Source organism: Microchirus variegatus, assembly GCF_963457635.1.
Source record: "Microchirus variegatus genome assembly, chromosome: 1".
NCBI lineage: Eukaryota > Metazoa > Chordata > Actinopteri > Pleuronectiformes > Soleidae > Microchirus > Microchirus variegatus.
Window position 1 is genome coordinate 6,099,894 of NC_139802.1, and position 19,737 is coordinate 6,119,630.

Below are 19,737 nucleotides of genomic sequence, written 5' to 3' on the forward strand. Positions count from 1 at the left end.
CAAGCAGTTGCCTGCATTGCCTGTTCACAAGCTGCGCCTCTGGGTGTCTCAGTTGACAGTGAGGACCTGGCTGTGGGTCATCACAGGTAAGCTGACATAAGATACACAGTTATACACAGTTTGTAAGATAGTTTTCATTTAAATATCACCTTTCAAAACAATGTGTTGTTTTGTGCAGATGTCTTACAGTTTTGGGAGTAAAATTGTGCAAGAACAATACTAGTGAAGTGTGTATGGATTTTTTATTTATTTATTTTTTTTAATTGATGGCTGCAACTAAATGATTATTTTCTCCATTAATCGAGTAATCGTATGGTCCATAAAATGTCAGAAAATGTTGATCAAACCAGGAGATGATGATGTTCTCAAATGTCCAAACATGATTTAGTCTTGATTATTATTATTATTTATTTTATACCAAAGAAACAAGACAATATTCCCTGAAAAATCATTTTAATTCTTAATTTTTTTTAACCAAAATAGATGACAATTAATGCAGCAATTGATTATTAATCGATTAATTGAGTAATTTATTATTGCTGATATTCTTGGATATGATCTGTGTAAACGTGTTTAATGGTTATGCTTTGTTTGATTATAATGTGTAATTAAATATATCAGTACTGGCACACAACCTTACAATGATTCATAGTCGGATCTTATTAACCGACATTGGTACACTCATCTGTGCCATTAAGGGTTTATAATACCATAAACCCATATACGTAAATAGGTTTGCCTTGTGGAAATATGAAAATGAAAAAGAAATGATGTACACTATGAGGAGTGACACCGCTCTGGAAACTTTCATTTGACAAAAGAAGGATTGAAGGATGTTTAAGGTGAACTAAGCTTATGGCCTTAACTCAAAACAACACATGTCACAGACGTTTACAACCTGAAAAGAAAACAGGCACATCTCTTGTTTATGACCCAGTTATAAAAGGTTTATATTGTTGAATGATATTCTCTGACTTTAAAACAACACATTCTACGACAGCAGAATAAAAATTCACATCATCGCTGTATACGCAGACCTTATCTGCTGTGCTCAGCCGTGCTGCCGGCTGTTATCTAGCAGTCTCCTTCACCCACATGTACTGAAATGGATGATTTATTTGTTGAATCTTTTTTTTTTTTTTTTTTTTTTTTTACTATTGTGATTGTTAGGCCTTATATTCCAAGTTTGTGTCATCACACACTAGGGATGGTGATAATAGGAGGATGGACACGGTGAAGCTAGAGGCAGCTGTATTACCATGGTGATGGCCTACATTCTTAACAAGGACGTGAGTGTGTGACCATCAACAGGCAGGACACTGTGTCAGTCTGTCCAATATCTCACCTTTATTTATTTTAAAGTGTACGGTTATGTTTACATTAATTTAACATGTTATACATGTGTTTGAATGTTAAAAAAAATGTCCATTACCAACTGAAATTTGATTAATTGAATAATTTTTACTCCACATGCCAATACATTCAACCTGAGCCACAACATAAACATCCCCATGTTTACATAAAAAAAAACAAAAAAACATCTTATATATTTAAATTTGTTTTAAATTATCCTTTAAATATAAAAGTATATCTAATATACAATATTTTAAGCATTTCTTTCCCAAGCAAAACAACAATATCACATGATCAGGCAACAGACCATAGCAATCAATGTGCTCGACGGTCGTTACATCCTCAGTCAGGATGACGCGTCGATTTCAGAAAGAGTCGAACGGCGTGGAGAGGAAAACATGGAGAAAAGTGTGGGCTCGCTTCAGGAGCAGGCGTTGAAGAGGAAAGAGAGGTTAAAGGCGTTAAGAGACAAAAAAGTACATGTAAGTTACCAGGGCTGTGATGTCTACTTTGTCAGGAGTGCGATATAACGCACAGAAAACGGCTCGCTCTGTCGTTGAGACAACGTTAGCCGCATTAGCTTGTAGCTAACCTTTATGTAGCAAACGAATCGTAGCCCTGCTGTGTAACTTTGCTAATGTACTGCAATAATATTTTTAATTACAGTCTATAGTTCATGGTCGATATATTTATTTATTACATTGCTTTGAGAATTGTAGACTTTCAGTTTTGATATGAGGCTAATTTGCTGAGCTACATTGTTTGGGGTTATTTCTTAAAGACAGTAACAGTTTATTTTGTTTTTTATTCGTCTACCTGATAATTGAATGTGTTTTTAATAGTTAATAATACATTAGGGTTCGTGTGTTCGCGTTGTTTTGTTCACATTTCACTCTGGTGATATTTGCCATAACAATAGCAAGTCCATTTGTCTACAGTTAAACCGTGGAAGATTGTTGTTTGGTTGCCTTATATTTAGGCGATTGATTATGCGTTTTTTGTAGCTTGAGATTGGTTGATGGAACTATTAAATACAGCTTACTGCAATTTTCAAATCGCAGGAGACGCAATACTTGTTGCAAAATGTCAAAATCACAATTTTGGATGAATTATTATTACATATCTTATTCTACAGACTGAAGAGAACATTGTTTCTCACAGACCTGCACAAATATCATTACATTGAATGAAAATGAGAATAATGGTGTAAAAATTACCGCACCGTCTGATATCGCTAATCATATCACATTTCCTGTCAAAATAATCCCAATCAGATATTTTTTTCAAAGTTGTTCAGCCCTAGTTGGTAGACTGACCTGGGGAGGGGAAGACAGATAAGAGTGGGAGAGGGATAAAAAAAATGCATCAAAGACAGTACAGGTTGGACAAGGCTACATAAAACTGGGGCAGTAACAATAATTTGAATGAAAGAAACTCTTGCCTTTTCAACAAGAAGACCTGGGGACCCGGTAAGAACAAGGGTCTGTCTGCATCGTTTGCATGTTCTCCCCATGTGTGTGCTTGGGTTTTCTCTGGGTTCCTCTCACAGGCCAGAATCATGCAGATTTGGGGATTCGGAAAATTGGAGACTCTAAATTGACTGTGTTTTTAAATGTGTTCTATAAATCAAATTTGAGTTGGGTTGAGAAGTTGAAATAATCTGTGAAAGTCTGAGGTTATTGGGCAATTTCAAGTCAGGTCAGTGCCTTCTAAGTTAAATGACAGTAAGTAATGTTGTGGGAATTCTCTGTTTCTTGTTGTGAGTGAATAATTAAATGGAGACTGCTGCTGGCTTTTTAGTTTTTATTTCCTTGCAAAGAAAGGCCCGCCTGCAACTAAAAATTTATTTTTGTAATTGATTAATCTGTTGATTATTTTCTCGATTAATCGATTAATTGTTTGGTCTAAAAATGTCATAAAGTGTTAAAAATGTTGATCAGTGTTTGTCAAACCTGGAAATTACTGTTATGTGGAGCAAAGGAATTAAGAACACATTCACAATTATAAAGCTAAAACAATCAGAAATCTTATTTTAATAATAAAAAAACTTCAAATCGATTATATAGTTGATGAATAATTTAGTAATCGATTAATTGTTTTAGCTCTTGTCTGCACAACGCTGCTCGATTGACCTCTTTTGCAAAACCATTTCATTCTACACCAGCAACAGATAATTTTTCAACAACTGTATCCAGAAATAAATGTTAATATTAATAACATTAATATTTACTATTGGTATTTTATATGAATATTTCCAACAGCCTTGAAAGGGTTCATTAATGTGACACTGTGTGGGTGAACCATGTCCTCTTATTATGCCACACAGACTGAAAACGAGGAAAGGAAGAGAAAATATTAATCCTCATCTTTTTAATAAAGATAAATGCCCTTACAAAATGTTATAATCAGTCAGAGTCTCTCATATCTATGTGGCTACGACTACTCACTGGAGTCAAGTGACCTCTAAAATATGTGTTTGACAGTTAAATCTTATCAGTTATTATCTGGATGTCAGTGTATGCCGAGCTAATTTTACCCAGATTATTATAATATCCAATTTTCTTATCAGCACACACCCTGGGTGCTGAAACACAGCATTTGAAAAGCAAAGAGTTTCAGTGGCAGCTGCTCTCTTTGTACAAATGTTTAACACTATGTAGTCATTCTGTCTCAGTGTCAAAATCTGTCATTTCTGAATATGATCTCTTCTTGCAACAGGAAACACTCCTCAGTGTGTAAGCTGCTCTTTTAACAGTTAGAGAACAAGTTTCTCCAAACTGTTGACAAACAGAAGCACACTAGCTCGGCCAGTGATGTTAGATAAAGGACTGTTGGCATTCCTGAAGCCAGTGTTTTTTTTCCCCCTTTTGTACTGCACTTAAATAATGAGTCAGTCACTTACATTGTTCTAGCAGGTGGACAGGAAGCCTCTTCAGGAAAATGTACGATGGGAGGGGTCCAATATCCTTTGTTAGTGTTGTACTTGAGGTCAGTTGTAGATATTTTTCCTGGACTTCTGCAAACCCATGTCATCATTCATCACAGGGCAGATATAATGCTAATATGTTGGTTATTCATAACACATTTAATTTATTAGCAAACTAAAAACTTGCCTTTCCAACAAGAAGACCCAGGTTCACAACACAGTCAGAACAAGGGTATTTCTGCATGGAGTTTGCATGTCCTAGCCGTGTGTGCTTGGGTTTTCTCCCATTTCGGAGTGAGGCAAATTGGAAACCCTAAATTGTGAATTGTTATTTGTCTCTATGTGTCCCTGTGATGGACTGGTGACCTGTCCAGGACGTATTTCAATAGTCCAGAGAAAAGAGATGAAGCTGCAGTGGCAGATCAGATGTGTCCAGACTCTTGAGATCTTTAAATCTTATTTAAAAAATAAATACATTGACGATGAATCTTCACTATGTATAAATTTTGGGTTTTGTTCTCTTGTGCAAAAGTTTTCTTTTTGCATTTTTGTCGTGCCTGATAAATGGGTTGAAGCATACCTTGATACTGTCTCTTTGAACTCTTGTTTTGGGGTCATTTTGTAGGACTATAACATACTTCATTGCAACAACAAAGTCAATTTAGCTTTGTGTTTTGTGGATGGTTTCTTATTATTTATCATATGTTAACTTATAGTTAATTTAGCATGATAGCATGTTACATTTGCGCAAGCTCCTTTACTAAATTATGCTGTTTTTGCAGTGAATTAAAGTTGTTGTTTTTTTACAGGGGCAAGAGGAGGAAGATGGAGAGCCAGAGAAGAAAAAAGCTTCATTAGAGGAGACTACAGAGGAGAGGCATAGGTTGGTCTCATGACGGTGCTTATTCTTTTACTTTCAGAGCATGTGGCAGTTCTTTCACACACGTTACACTGTTGCTTTTCTCTTTGGCTGAAGCTTTTGAAGCTGCACAAACAGAACTGAAAGCGATCGGAAAGTTCATCATCATGATCGTAGCCTTTATCTGCTCTTCATCTGAACAATGTCTTTAATGTTTACACTGGGCTGGATCACAGTCTTGTAGTATTAGCTGCTCAAATATCCTGCAGCTCACTCAACTTTGTGTATTAGTTGGCAGGAAGAGCAGCCAACTTTCCTGTCCTACAGGACCTTTTTTCCATTGTTTATATTTAATGACTGCGTGGTGACGACACTGTGGGAGTGACGGCTTACGTCCTCCAGTTCAACAGGACAGGTCTCTCTCATGACAATGACAATGACAATGGCTGCATACTCCTTAAGAGTCTAATAATAAGACATTTATCTGTGAGGAGGAGTGAGGAACATTTTGTAAAATGTAGCACATTTTTAATCTGCTTAGCCAAGTAAAGAAACACATTCTAGGGTAATGTAACTTGAAATTGCTATTAAGATTTCATGAGAGATCACATTTCCAAAGCATGGCATGAAAGAACAATCGGCACATGTTTCAAGTTATTCCTACTACTAACAATGGAAAGACACCTACTGCGCTCAAGTGTGTTTTTGTTAGATTATAAATAAATATTATTCAGTTTATATGTGTATTTTATATTCAGTGTATAAGTGTTTCATATTTTTGAACTGAGTTGAAAGTGTCTGAACAGTTACATGTTAGTACACAGTTTCAGTGTGTAAATAAAAAGGCCGGAGTTTAGGGGTAGGTAGCTTGATATCAGTGTAAACATTTGAACACTGCTGCTCCTCCTCAGTAACAGTGCACTCTAAACATTTGGAGAGAGCCACACTTCAGTGCTCTGAATTTATCACTGGCTCTCTTTGTGCTGGAAGTGGATTTGTGTAAACGCACTACAAAGGTTTTACACACATCAAACTGAGATGTTTTCTGTCCATGTGGTGGCACTTAAGATGGCAGTGTTATTCATTACCGGTGTACATGTCCCTTCCTTAGCACAACATGTCTCACAGTGACCTGAATTCACTGTGGATAGTATTGGTCCCGAGAGGATGATTCACTTCAATGACACTTTGTTTCATACAATTAGATGAAATTGTCTTTGTTTATGAATGTGCTGTGATATTCCTGGCTCTGATATGATGTATCTTGTACCTTTTGTTTCATAATTGAAATGCCCAAAAGAAACTTCAAGGATGAATACATATTTTAGGGCTGCAATGATTAGACGATTAATCGATCACTAATTGTCTACTAGTTTGCGAAATGATTTTTCAGCTTCTTTAATGTGAATATATCTTTGCTCCATGTAACAAAGAAATTATTAAAATTGAATAATGTTTGTGGACAAAACAAAACATCTGAGTGAGAACATCATACACCAAACAAATACTCAATTAATTGAAACAACAGATTAATCGATTATGAAAATAATAGTTAGTTGCAGCCCTACATTTGTATACCATTATACCTTCATCCCATCATCTGTTTTGTTAATCTTCATTTTCCAAAAGTCACATTTTGTACAAATGCTTATTTCTCTGATGATAAATGAGGTTGTATTCCCTCACTCTTGCACACAGTGGTATGTGTAAATATCCACACACTATAGGAAACCGCACCAGGAAGCCAAGGATGTTACTAAATACATTCATGACGTTATTTTTTTTGAGAAATTCTACCTCTATTCAAACGCTGATTGCAGATGGGAAAATGAGGAGAGATTAGGAAGATGATATATGTACAGTCAAGAACCCTGACCAAACTAGATGCTTAGGTTAAAAAATACAAAAAAAAGCAAGTAAATCTTTATATTCAACAGCAGGGATTGAGATGTGTGGATTAAAAGTGGACCTCAGTCAGCGAGAGGTTGAACAGGACTAGCATTCCTGCCCATACTTGTACAAGGCATCGGTCTTAGCGGGTGATGTATCGAGAGTTTACCCTCTCAAACTTCATCACGAATCCACGTTAATCTCTGAACAGCTGATTACTCGTGTCAGACAATATTTTACCTCTGGACCTAATCTGTAAAGATGTCAGTTACGGCTTGCCAAGAATTCCTCCGAGTAGAAACGTGATGAAAGACGGCATAATTCAACATCAAGGAGAACATTCCTCAGCTGTTGGCTGTTTTCATTGAGTCTGTGCCCAGGAGCAGGTGGAACATGTTAATCAGACATGTTCATAGGAATAAAGAGGGACATTATGCCCAACCTCCATCCTGACATTAAAAGTGCAGCTGTGTGGAGTTGTCAGATGCTCTTTTATGCTCCTGATAAACTCTGGTAGAATTCTTTTTGTCTACACTGCCACCTCCTGGAATGACAGAGCTGATGATGTTTTATTTACCAGTCTTACCACTGGAAGTAGGTTCACCTTTCTCTGCACTTTTCCCCTCAGAGAGCTCAAGCTGAGGAATTACACTCCGCAGGACGAAGAGCTGAAGGAGCGGCAGGTGCCTAATGCCAAACCAGCGTCAGGTATGAAGTCTTAGTTCAGGCTGTCTTATAAAATAGGATTGGTTTTGAAATTCTGGACAGCAAAAACACATCCACATTTGGACTTAGTTTGACATAGGATTCAAAACAGACTTCACTCTGGCTGCTCAAGCAGAATTTCAAATTGTCTTTAGCATCATTGTTGATGCAACACAAAAAAACAACATCAAAAAAACCTGCAAGGAACATGCCACATGCCTCACTGCACAGCAGAACTGGCCAAAACTACAACACTGAATATTGCAATATATAGAAAGCTCCTACATTTCAGTTTTTCTTCTGCAACGGACAAGTTCTTTAGCACAACTTCACAAGGCAGTTATTACAGCAAGATGATTTTTCATGCATCCATATTTGAAAATTGTCACACGTGGGTACACCTACACTTTTACCAAAGTAACCTGTGCAGATGAGTTGGCTGTGTTAGGCCTGAGTGTTGATCGGCTGTGACATCACCATAGGAATCCCAACTCCCGTTTTGATGACATTTTGAGCTCAGAGGCATCACCTGTAAGCAGGCTGCTGTTGGATGATACCAGCTGTCAGTCACTCTGGTGCCCAGGAGCAGGTGGAACTCATATGTGCGGTGTGTTATTGTCTATTGTCCTCAAAAGGGGATCTATATTTTACTAAATCGCCATCGTGTGCTGCTGAAGAAGACTTGAAACTAATGATCGGGATACATTAACCCCAAAACACAAGTCTAATTTGATCACTTATGATTTTAGGATACATCTGATTTGCATGCAGTCTGATCATAGTGTTCTAGTACAAGGTCAGCTCTTGAACAGCTCCTCTTAAGTACAGCTCAAGGCCTTGTTCTGATGATTTATGACCTTTGCAGTGGAGGACAAAGTTAAAGACCAGTTAGAGGCCGCTAATCCAGAACCCATCATTGAAGAAGTGGTGAGTAAATCTGTTTGGAGTGAATGTGACTTCATTTGTTGATGCATCGATGGCTGCTGTATTCAGCTGTTTTCTCTCCTCAGGACTTGGCCAACCTCGCCCCAAGAAAACCAGACTGGTAAGACTGCTAAAAATAATTGTGCACCTAATTAAGTGCAAGTTCAGTTCATCGCTGACACTTTTAATTGTGATTCGAAATCAAGGGACCTGAAGCGTGATGTGGCAAAGAAACTGGAGAAGCTGGAGAGGAGAACACAGAGAGCCATTGCTGAGCTCATCCGTCAGTATTTCTTATTTTATTTCTGTTTTTTTTTAAAGTTTCTATTGCTGAATTTTCCTGACACTACAGAGGCCATGCCAAAGTTACGCATTCATTATTGGGCTAATTGCCTTGTGGTTTGGAGACTCCACAAAGGCTTGAAGCTGTCTGATAGTAAGAGTGTGATTCCTCCTCTGATGTCTGATCTACAGTCTAAATATAGACACAAAACCGGTTTGATTATGATAGGTTATCCCTGTGTGCATTCAGCATTAGATTAGCTGTGTTTTTTGATGACATGTAGTCATTTTAACTCCTTTTCTGATTATTAGTCTTTTATATGAAACAAGACGAACATCACTGTTACAATTTGATGATATTTTCTTGATTGTTTGACATCACTGTCACACAAAATGTGTCATAGTGGATTTTTATCATTTCACAATTGAAAGATGCCAGTGAATTAATGAATAAAATTAACCATTTATATTTGGCGTTTATAGGCGATCGCCTGCGAGGCAGTGAGGATGAGTTGGCTGCAGCAGTGGGAGCGATCGGAGTGGAGGAGGGAGACTCTGATTGAATCCAAAATGTTTTCGTTGAATGAGTGAAACTACAGCAACATCCTGACTTAACTCGGACTGCACCATCGCAACAGGGAATTAAGTTTCTCAAACAGGTCTTCGTTATTGTACTATTACGTATGAATATGTAGTAGTATGCTCTGTATATGTGGTAAACTTCAAGTACATCGTGTGTGTGATCTGTATGTTTTTTATATTAAAGTAAATCTGAATTTATGATATGCCTGTGTACTATTTAAGTTTCTACTAAGTGTATATATATATGTGTGTGTGAGAATATATATGTATGTACACTGTATATATGTTTATATACATATATATACTGTGTGTGTGTGTGTGTGTGCGCGTGCGTATATATATATATATATATATATATACTGTGTATATGTATGTATATATATATATACTATATATATGTGATATAGTAATATATACTATTACAATGTTGTATATATATATATGTGTATATATATATCATTTATTTATCAAAATAGAAATAGATAGTAAAATCGATTCTGAACATGTTAAGGATATTTACACTCATGGTAAAACAAAATATAACAAAGCCTATGGTATGAATAATAATAAGTATCCTTTGTTGAATTTTAACTAAGGAAACTAAATGCCAATAATCCAGTAAAAAGACACTTTTTTAAATACATTGTTTATTCAGAAAACTATCTTAAAATGCACTCTCTAACGATCATGACGTGACCTCTATGGTAGTTACAGCAACATAAATGTCTTGCTACACTTGAATCAAAGTTAGTTTTGATCCAATAGATGATACATGGAGGGACAATGATAAACAGACCATGAAGCTTTTTTCTCTGATATGACATTCACTAGTGATAATAATCTACTGCAAGCACCTAAATACCTGGTCTGAACTGAAACTCTCCTTTCACAATAAAGTGCATCTTCTGTCCAAATGGGACCAAACTTGTCTCCTCACTGAAGGAGATATTGCACAGTTCATTGTTGTCCACTGCAGTACAAGGACACCTGCTTCTTTCAAAGACTTTTCTCTTTTCTCAAAAGGCAAACTATTGACATTCTGAAGAACTTAACTATTCAAACATTCACAAAAATTACACAAACGTGTGAGTTAAGTGTCATTAACATGGTTAATAGCCAATATTGTTGCTACAAAACAGCTTATGCACCACAACCTTTAAAAATATACTATGTTGGGGGTGAAGCTCACAAAAAGACATTTACAGCAAAGCAGATGCTTTGATATTATGACACTGGATGCTTACTAAACCTGTATGGACTTGATGCTGCTCTGATGGTCACCAAGGACGTTGCATGTCCTTGATTTTGGTATGCAGTACAAAGGAGCTGAGATAAGTGGTTTAAGGAAGCATCATATCTTACACTGTGGGGGAGTCTGAGGTTGTTTTGGCACTACATGCAGATTATCTAATAATAAAGGGTCATCGTATATCAGAAGCATAGAACATCCATGAAACCTGTACTCAGTCATAGGTTGGCATTTGGATGCTGCACACACCTCCCACAGATTTAGCCCTTGAGCAGCAGTGATGTTGTTGTTGAAACTGTAGCTTTATGATTCATTAGTACGATGAGCGGTAATCTGATTGATGCACACGTTGCTCCCCGGTGATTCCAGACCGTCAGTCGCAGTGACCTCCAGCAGCTTCAATCTTCCTGGCTGCGGGGCCCAGTTCCACTTTGCACACCCTCTGGGCAAACTTCAGCGAGCACAAAGTCTCTCCCACGTTGCTCTCCAGAGCAGAAACCTTTAGCAGAGACGTTGGAACAAACACTGCGTCACAGCAAGCGGCAGATACTGCAAATATGAGCAACTTGAAAATCTAGAAATGCAGGAAAGTCATCTTACCTGCACCACCATGACAGTCTTGCTGCCTTTACCCAAAGAGTCTTGCAATAAGTAAGTAAGGCGGGAGTTCCTGAAAGGGATGTGAGTCTGCCGAGCCCTCAGTGCCTGAATTACATCCCCCAGTGACAGCAGAGAGCGGTTGATGTTCTGGGCCTCCTTCAGCCTCTCTCCCTCTGCACCAGATTTCCAGACCCTCTCTGAGCCAGCCAGGTCCACCAGGTTCAACTTGCCTGAAGAAATGCAAGTTCATTTAGAGAGAGTAAATAGAAAAGGAGAACCAAAAGCATTGAAATCTTTCTTGGCTACAAAAAATACTAATTTTGTAATAAAATGTCCACAGGGTCTTAAAAAGTATTAAAAGTTGATAAATACATTTTGGGGAAAATTAAGGCCCTTAAAAAGTATTAAAAAATGTAATACATAGAGTCCATAGAGCCCTACTTTTTGCTTTCTCATGCTGTGACCTCTGTTGATTCATGATTATGACATTATGATTCATATTAACTATGATATGAACTCTCAGGCATTTGAATCACTCCCTGTGAAGGGAAAAGACGACGCCTGTGTGACTGACCGGTGGTTTTGGATCCTGTGGCGAGGTCGGTGCCCTGAACTGTGATGCAGAGCAGAGCATGGGAGCGTGAGCTATGCTGGTTCATCTGAGTGCCAAAGGTGATCCTGTTCTTGCGAGCTGTGGCTAAAATCTGGTGAAGCACAAAAGCATGGAGCATCCGTGGTTAAAAAAAAAGAAAGAAAAGAAATCTATTCTGATATAAATTCACAATCTTGCCAAATATCTGTCACCTTCTTGATGTGCTGAAAGCTTTTAACTTCAGTGACTCTCAGGCCTGGGACATGCAGCTGGCCTGTTCCATCTGGGTTGATCTTGATGTCCAGTTTCTCTCCGTCTTTACTCAGCAGATCTCTGAGAATTAGAACAGAACTCCAGTGATAACATTTGAATACATCCACTGTCTTTCAGAAATAATATTTACTTAAAGCTCCATTGTGGAACCTCTATCACCCCCCTGTGGACTTCTGAGTAATTACCAAAACAGTGCAGTCTCTATGACCTACTTTTGTCTCTCCTGTCCCTTCCTACTCTGAACAAGAGCTACTGTGTTGTTAATCTGTCTTTTGATGTAGCGTTGGCAGAGCGTGCATTTCAATATCATAAAATCACATTCACGAGAAGCCAAAAAAAATGGTGATTGTGAACTCCTACTGAATGTCCAGGTTTACTTTTAGCAGTAAAATCCACTTCTGAATCATTTCATGGGCACTTCCTGGTGCTTTCAGGAATAGACCAACTGCATGAAGCGGTCACGTTTTACTCTTGCTGTGTGCTGCTGTGAGCTGGAAGGCTTAATCGGCACTGTGTGAAGTTAACTCATTTGACAATAGTTTGAATGTAGCAGATATTTGTATACATTCAAAAGATGCGCACTACAGCTAAAAGCATATGCAAAGCAGTCTTGAATAAAGTACCTTAAAGGGATACTTGAGTATAAGTATGACTTTGGTAGAAGTTGAAGTACATTATTATACTATTACCTAAGTAACAGTCTTAAAGTATATGACATTTACTGTTCAGTTAATTTTTTGATAAAGTTTTAGAAGTAAAAGTATTAAAAAGTGAGCATTGAGCCATGGTAGCTCTGTGGTAGGGCGAGTTGTCTTTCAACTGGAAGGCTGTGGGTTCAATTCCTGGCTCTGCTAGTCTGTGTCCTTAACTTAACCCCCATGATGCAGCGTGTGAATGGGGACTACTAAAGTTTGTTAGAAACAAAGATAGTTGGAGGAAATGTACTGGAGTAAAAGTTGTAAAGTAGAGATACAGGAATTTTGTAACAAAGTATTTGTACTTCGTTACATAACAACACTGATTCAGAGTGTGGCTGACCTTAGCACCTCGTTGTAGATCTCCACAGAACTGACAGTGACAGTGTAAGACCACATGTCCTTCCTCTCCTCGATCTCACTGAAGAGATGTTTGAGCGCTCGCTGGTTGATGCCTGGGTTCTCCACACTACCCTGCAAACCAAATAGTGCTTAGCTTGCAACCTGCATACAGTAGAGTAGCGCTCTATGGGGACAAGACTTCAGTAAGGTAGAGAACATACCTCCATGGTGTGGGTCTTTCCAGAGCCAGTCTGTCCATATGCAAATATGCAGACTTGGTAGCCATCGATGCAGGACGTCACGAGGGGTTCGATCTCCTGAAAGACCTGGTGGAAGTGAAGAAATGGCTTGAGTTCTTGTTATGATTATATTTCCTTCATAGTCGTACACTGTGTTCACTCTCACTACCTCTTCCTGAGTGGCCTGAGGGTGGAAAACCTTGTCCAGTTCAAAGATGCGACCCTTCCCTTTGTTCAGCACGGTGAGTGAGGACTCGTTGTTGGCGTCCGTTGTGACCACCACAGACTGATCCTCCTCATGCTGGTCCTCCTTCAGCACCGGCTTCACTCGACACAGCACGCGAATGTTGCCTTAAACAAACAGAGGAGCCCCGTGATGAGACATTTTAAATCCTCTTGAGAAAATTTACATTTCTTTCTCTCTGCATACCTTTGAGCTCCACCAGCTGCTCGTGGTACTTCCTGCGCAGTGCAACTTCTTTCCTGTATTTATCCAGAAGATCTTGGTTGGCTTCAGACATTTCATTGATAGCTGCTGAAATCTGTTGTAGGGAAAATAGTAAACACCTTTTACTAGGCTTTAAAACTAAATGCAGTGGACAAAATAACAGCACAATGTTATTCTATGTACCTGTTTTTTTGCGTCATTTATAGCTGCTTCGTAAAAATCGGAGAAGTTACGAACTTGGCTCCTCAAACTAGCGTAGTCTGTCTTCATCGTGCGTAAAGTTGGAGGGAGTGATGTCAGACGTTTCTGCAGGCCTGGAAAGAAAAAAGAAAAACCCAAATAGAGAGATTATTCTCAAAAGTGAGGTTAAAAAAGCAATTTGTTGGAGCGTTAAAAAAACAAGGTTATTTCTATTTTTGGAGTTAATAATGTGGCACGTACTGAAGAATTGATCCTGCAGGTTCTGGAAGTGTTCTGCTGAGCAGTTGGCAGCAGCTTTCACGGCCTCCTCCTTTTTCTCCTCCAAGTGGCCGATCTCTTTCAGCAGTTCCTCTCTCAGTTTGCTGATTTCTCGCTCGTACGCTGCAATCTGTGAAAGGTTCAATCTGTCAACACGACCGGTTCAATCTGTGCTGGTACAACTTTGTAATGACTTCATTCATCAATGAAATTGATCCATGTTGTTGTCCAATTTTCTAAGATGAAGTGGGGAACTTTTTCTTTCTATTTAAATCACTCTTGATGGTGAAGAGATTCCCCTGCTTCTTAATGGCCAACAGCCAAAAGTACTTTACTGTATGCTCATCTTGCTTGAAGTTCATTGTGCCATAATGGCTTATTTGTAAAACACAGGTCATATATACCGTATCAGTATCAAGGTTATAGTAGTTTTGGATTTTTCATTAGTTTTAGTTTTTATTTAGTTTTGACTTTTTGTTTTAAAAAAAATGTAAAATTAGTTCTTAGAGCAGGTTTGCTAGTGTTTTGTTAGTCTTAGTTTCAGTTCAGTTTGTATTAGTGATAGTTTGAGTGTTTTTGTAATATGCAGTATTTGCCAGGTGCAAGATTCAAAAAAGGTGATAATAATAAGTATTGTGTCTCAAATACAGCCTTTCAAAATTGTAAACAGAGAAAAAATAAACACACTTCATATGAACCCAAAAGGATGTATGAAATTAATTTACAAAGACAAACACTAAGCACATTTTCACTACAATTTAATTAGTTTTATAAACACACGTTAGTCAGTTAATTATCTTTTTTGAAACTCTAGTTTTTATTTTATTTCAGTTAAATCAATTTTAGTTTTCATTAACTATAATAACCTTGATCAGTATGCATAGCAGAGTGTTGTAGTCGGTTGTATGTGCTTGTATAGGTGTGTACTACTCCATATGTGCTGTAGTTGTAACTATGATAACAATTCACATCAAACAAGCTGAGCATACATTCATTGTGCGTGTTACCTTGTGTTGTAAATTACAGCTGTATTCATCCGACTTCCTGATATGCTCCTCCAGCTGTTTGCATCGCTCGTTCTGGCTGGACAGCTTTTCAGACAGGAGCTCATTCCTCTGTCTGGCTTTACTCAGCTGCTTCTGTGTGGCAGGCGACTCTACGGTCACAGTCTGCGTGACATACTGAGTATAAAAAAACAACAACCTGTAGATCATCTTCTTTAAGAACATATAGAAAAAAAAAGACATTCATATTTGATTTACCTTCACCACTGGCTCCTTGTCTCTCTCTCTGTCCAACTCCAGCTGCAGCTCCCTCACTCTGTCTTCTCGTTTCCTCAGCTCATCTCCTCTCCTCCACTCGCTCTGTTCGTTCTGTCGCTCCAGATGTGACAGCTGCTCTGCACGGTGTTGCAGGGAGAGCTCCAGCTGCTGCACTCTGCTGCGCAGGCTCTCGTTCTCCTGAGCAGAGCACGGCAAACAAAGTCGAGGCATTTACAGTTTTGCAGGTTACTAACGTCTGCACGTCGGCGAGTTCTCAGCTCACCTTGATCAGTATGGTGCTGGACTGGGAGGGGATGGCTGACAGCTGCTGCAGGAGGCCTTGAGTGACGCTCAGGCTTTGTTTCAGACTCTCGTTCTCCGCCGACAGACACAGCACTCGCTTCTCTGAATCTGTGGCTCCCTTAGAAAATATAGCACAAGGTGTTTGTAGAAATGATGCACAAGAGAAAGTGACACTTGTTTGCATTTTCATATTTATATCTTATGTATAAGGTGACTTACAGTGGCAGTTCTCAGTCTTGACAGCTCCTCCTCACGCTCCTCAATGCAACTCTTGAGCTCATCAATCTGTGTGAGACATGAACAGAGAATAAAGATGTGTTTGAATCTCTTTTATAATTGCAATATTTGCGGAATTGTAATGTGAGATTACAAAGAGTCTCACACAGAATGTTGAAGCTCCAGTATGTAACATTTATGAGGGTTTATTGGCAGTAATTGAATATACTACAAATAAATATGTTTATAATCCCTTTAAATTAAAAACCGTGTGGTTGTCCTAGCCATAGATTATGTCTTTTATTGGTACTTAAGACTGGGGCCTTGCTTTATAGAGACCGCCATCTTCGCCATCTCAGACCAAGAGAACAAACAAACCAGAGCATGTATTTTTATTTTGTAACAAAAGTTTACTATAATGACATATGTTCCGATATGCTAAGGCCCCCGTAGTTACCTGACAAGTTTGGGGAAAGGGTGAGGAGATAATCTGTAGTTTCATCATTAGACACCCCCAGCATGCAACCTTTAATATGCATGTTCAGTAATTGTATGATTGGTGCATACAGTGGAAAATACAGCGATGAAGAGTAATACATGCGTCATTCACGGAAATTGCGTGATAAATAGATGATTCCCATTTTAACAAAAGGGTTTCTAAGCGGATGATCAATATTCAAAATTAGATTGAATTAAATTAGAGTGTTATTTGCCTACCTGCTGCTGAAAGGACAGTATGCGAGAGTGTCGGTCTCTTTCCTGCTGTTCTAGTTGCGAGTGCAGCAGGCGGAGTTCTCCTCTCAGCTTACTCCTCTCGCCCTGGAGGCCGTACAGAGACTCCACCAACCTGTGAACCCCAGGCTGTGTCGCCGCATCACTGCTGGACTCGCCTAGAAGACAGATACTTTTATCAGCCAAATACTGATACTGATTACACATGGACACATACAAAAGCTGCACTTCTTCTGAACTTCATTTTATACTTAGGCTTTTACCATTAGACCAATTTCCACACAGTGCATTTTAATGCTTGTGTCGTGTTTAATATATAATGAACATTATGTACGCACATACTCACATCTTCTAGACCTGCAGGTCATTTACCATTTGTTAAGTTATCACTGGCATGTTTCCACTCTTATGTCTCCACTCTCACGTGCAGCCTGCACCAAATGCAGAGCCAAGATTCACATTCAGAAATGACACGACATGCTAAACCTCTTCTATTATCCCTCAGGTACATTCGCGGGCACACCTAGCGTGGCATTTTAATCACTTTCTGCCTCGACAATAATTTGTCAGGCTATGTCAGCTTTAATTTTCATAGCGGGGCTTTGTGCTTATTTTAATAACCCGGTGTGTCAGGTTTGCTGTGTCACTATGGTGCAGAGAGAGAGGATGAGGCCAAGAAAGAAAAAAAAAAAAAAAACAGGGAGAGGAAAACTACAGCTGTGCTGGATATAAATGTGTTTGAGCTGCTGTAGTCTGCAGAAGCATAAAGACAGCTTTGTAGATTGTGAAATTATGCAAACAAGCATGACGATAAAACAAGTGTGATGTGTTGTTAGCATCAGCCATTCATTAAAATATTCAAATACTGAAAAGTAGATTAAAAAAATAACAGCCAAATGGTACAAGTGATTGATATCATGCACATCCTAGACCTGCACGTTGCATCAGAGTAAGCAAACAAGGCCTTGTAACACTGGGACATGGACCCCTGACTATTTTTAGTCAGACACGAGCACACGTGCCCCCTGAACATGTGCCAGATATTGTAAGTGCATTTGCAGGGAATGAAACAGCAGTTACAGCCATGTTTTATTCATGTAACACCGAGCCATAGAGTCACTGTCCACGTAGCACGCGCTTACGTGTCACACAGACATTAACTCAAAAGTTAATGTCTGTGTGCATGAAGGGTTTTCGCGGGTTTTATTGACCTGCAGTGGCAGCCGTTGAGATTATATGGAATAATATTATTGTTATCTTTATACGCGCAGACAACAGAGCTCGTCGCTTGTGCTCTGAGGCCAAACGACCACCTGGTCAAGCCTGAGGTAAAGCAGACAAATGACATTAAAGACTATGAGGCCAGTCGCAGCTGTCCAGTGTGACTGTCACTAATGCCAACCTAATATCATGCACCAACACCCCACACAAATCTAATCAGTCTTCTCCTCCTCTGCTCTATTCTTCTATTTAAAGGTCGACGGTGTGAGGAGAAGGAAATCTAATTTTGCAGAAAAGAAAAGAACCTCGAACCTGAAATAACGGATCATCCTATTAGACAACAAAAAAAACTTGCTCCCTTCAAGTAAGCTTATAAATTAGAGCACAGATTGTCGTCACCATCCTTCATCATATGATCTCATCCGGTCTGAAGTTCACACCAACCAATTTACATGGTCATTAAACCAACCCTGTGACCTCATCCGCTAACATCTTTCTTGCACCTTCTATATCAACCCTCCCCCATCCCCCATTCCTCCACCTCCACCTCCTCCTCCGCCCTCACCCTCGTTCAGTGGGCTGGGGGTCTGCTGCTGACTGATGGCCTCCTCCAGGCTGCTGATGATGCTGTTCTTGTCCCTGAGACGCTGGCGGTAGGAGGAGCGCAGGGCCTTCATCTGCCTGCGGTGCTGGACGCGGTGTCTCTTCAGCTGAACCCTGTACTGGTCGGCCTGCTGCTGCAGCTGCTGGAAGTGGGAGTACTGCTCCAGAAAGCTCAGCAAGTGGGACATCACCGCCACCAGAGGAGAGTCTGCCAACTGTACATCACACGCACAGTGTTTTATTACTACAGCGACTCCCAGGTGCTCAGTTGCAAGTGAAGCCACAGCTGTGTTACCTTTCCTGTTGTTTCCAACTGAACTTGCGAGGCCCTTCTCTTCTCAGCCTCCTGCTTGAAGGACAAAAAGGCAGCCAGAGGAGTGCATGCTGGGATGTCAGGGCTCTCCTCTTCATCTTCATCACTGTCACTGCTACTGCCTGCAAAACCACAATGAAGAGTAATGGTGTGGATGTGTGAAATCCATATCCCGTGTCACACAGCGGCCTTTATGTTGCTCTATAAATAAAGCACTCACTTGATTCGCTAAGGCAAACGGCAGCTTTTTTCCCCATTTTGGGGCTGTGGCCATCTCTCCTCCTGCTCCCTGTTTCCATGGAAACATGTCTTGGCTCCTGAGTGCAGCATCATACAAGGGGGTCATACATGCACAAAATATCTCCACATCGCTTTCAAAATAATGCACATAACGACACTCAGTGACGCTGCCATGACGACATAAACATCCACGATAAGGAAAGCTATAACGTTGTCATGTAGAAGGCGTCGCATGCATGTTCCTGATTGAAAGAAAGAAGAAACAGCCATTCAGAGTCAAAGGACTCAAGAGGCTGGATATGAGGCGGCTAGACATACATCTGAGGAAGCTCCACATGCCTCCTTCTCCGTGGCTTCATCCTCCTCCTCCTCCTCCTTCTTAAAGACAGTGTAAAAGATGTAGACTAAAAGGGAGTAGAAGGCGTACAT

General features: G+C 39.5%; 2 protein-coding genes across 2 annotated transcripts; one reads left to right on the top strand and one right to left on the bottom strand.

Annotated features, from left to right (window-relative positions):
• The first annotated feature begins 1,732 nt into the window (after positions 1 to 1,732).
• Positions 1,733 to 9,710, top strand: ccdc12 (coiled-coil domain containing 12). Its single transcript, XM_083891743.1, has 7 exons — positions 1,733 to 1,835; positions 5,089 to 5,162; positions 7,657 to 7,736; positions 8,599 to 8,660; positions 8,744 to 8,778; positions 8,864 to 8,940; positions 9,423 to 9,710. The coding sequence occupies exons 1-7, from the start codon at positions 1,752 to 1,754 to the stop codon at positions 9,500 to 9,502; spliced, it is 492 nt and encodes a 163-aa protein (XP_083747869.1). The 5' UTR covers positions 1,733 to 1,751; the 3' UTR covers positions 9,503 to 9,710.
• A 1,433-nt stretch (positions 9,711 to 11,143) lies between these two features.
• Positions 11,144 to 19,737, bottom strand: LOC310929033 (kinesin-like protein KIFC3; the record flags this gene model as incomplete). The annotated part of the gene is made up of 19 exons (XM_083891731.1): positions 11,144 to 11,269; positions 11,371 to 11,600; positions 11,945 to 12,074; positions 12,175 to 12,295; positions 13,274 to 13,404; positions 13,494 to 13,598; positions 13,681 to 13,862; positions 13,942 to 14,053; positions 14,143 to 14,273; positions 14,401 to 14,548; positions 15,426 to 15,599; positions 15,681 to 15,878; positions 15,964 to 16,101; positions 16,203 to 16,268; positions 16,917 to 17,089; positions 18,718 to 18,970; positions 19,051 to 19,190; positions 19,289 to 19,385; positions 19,627 to 19,737. 19 exons carry the CDS (start codon positions 19,735 to 19,737, stop codon positions 11,144 to 11,146), a joined length of 2,766 nt encoding a protein of 921 aa, XP_083747857.1.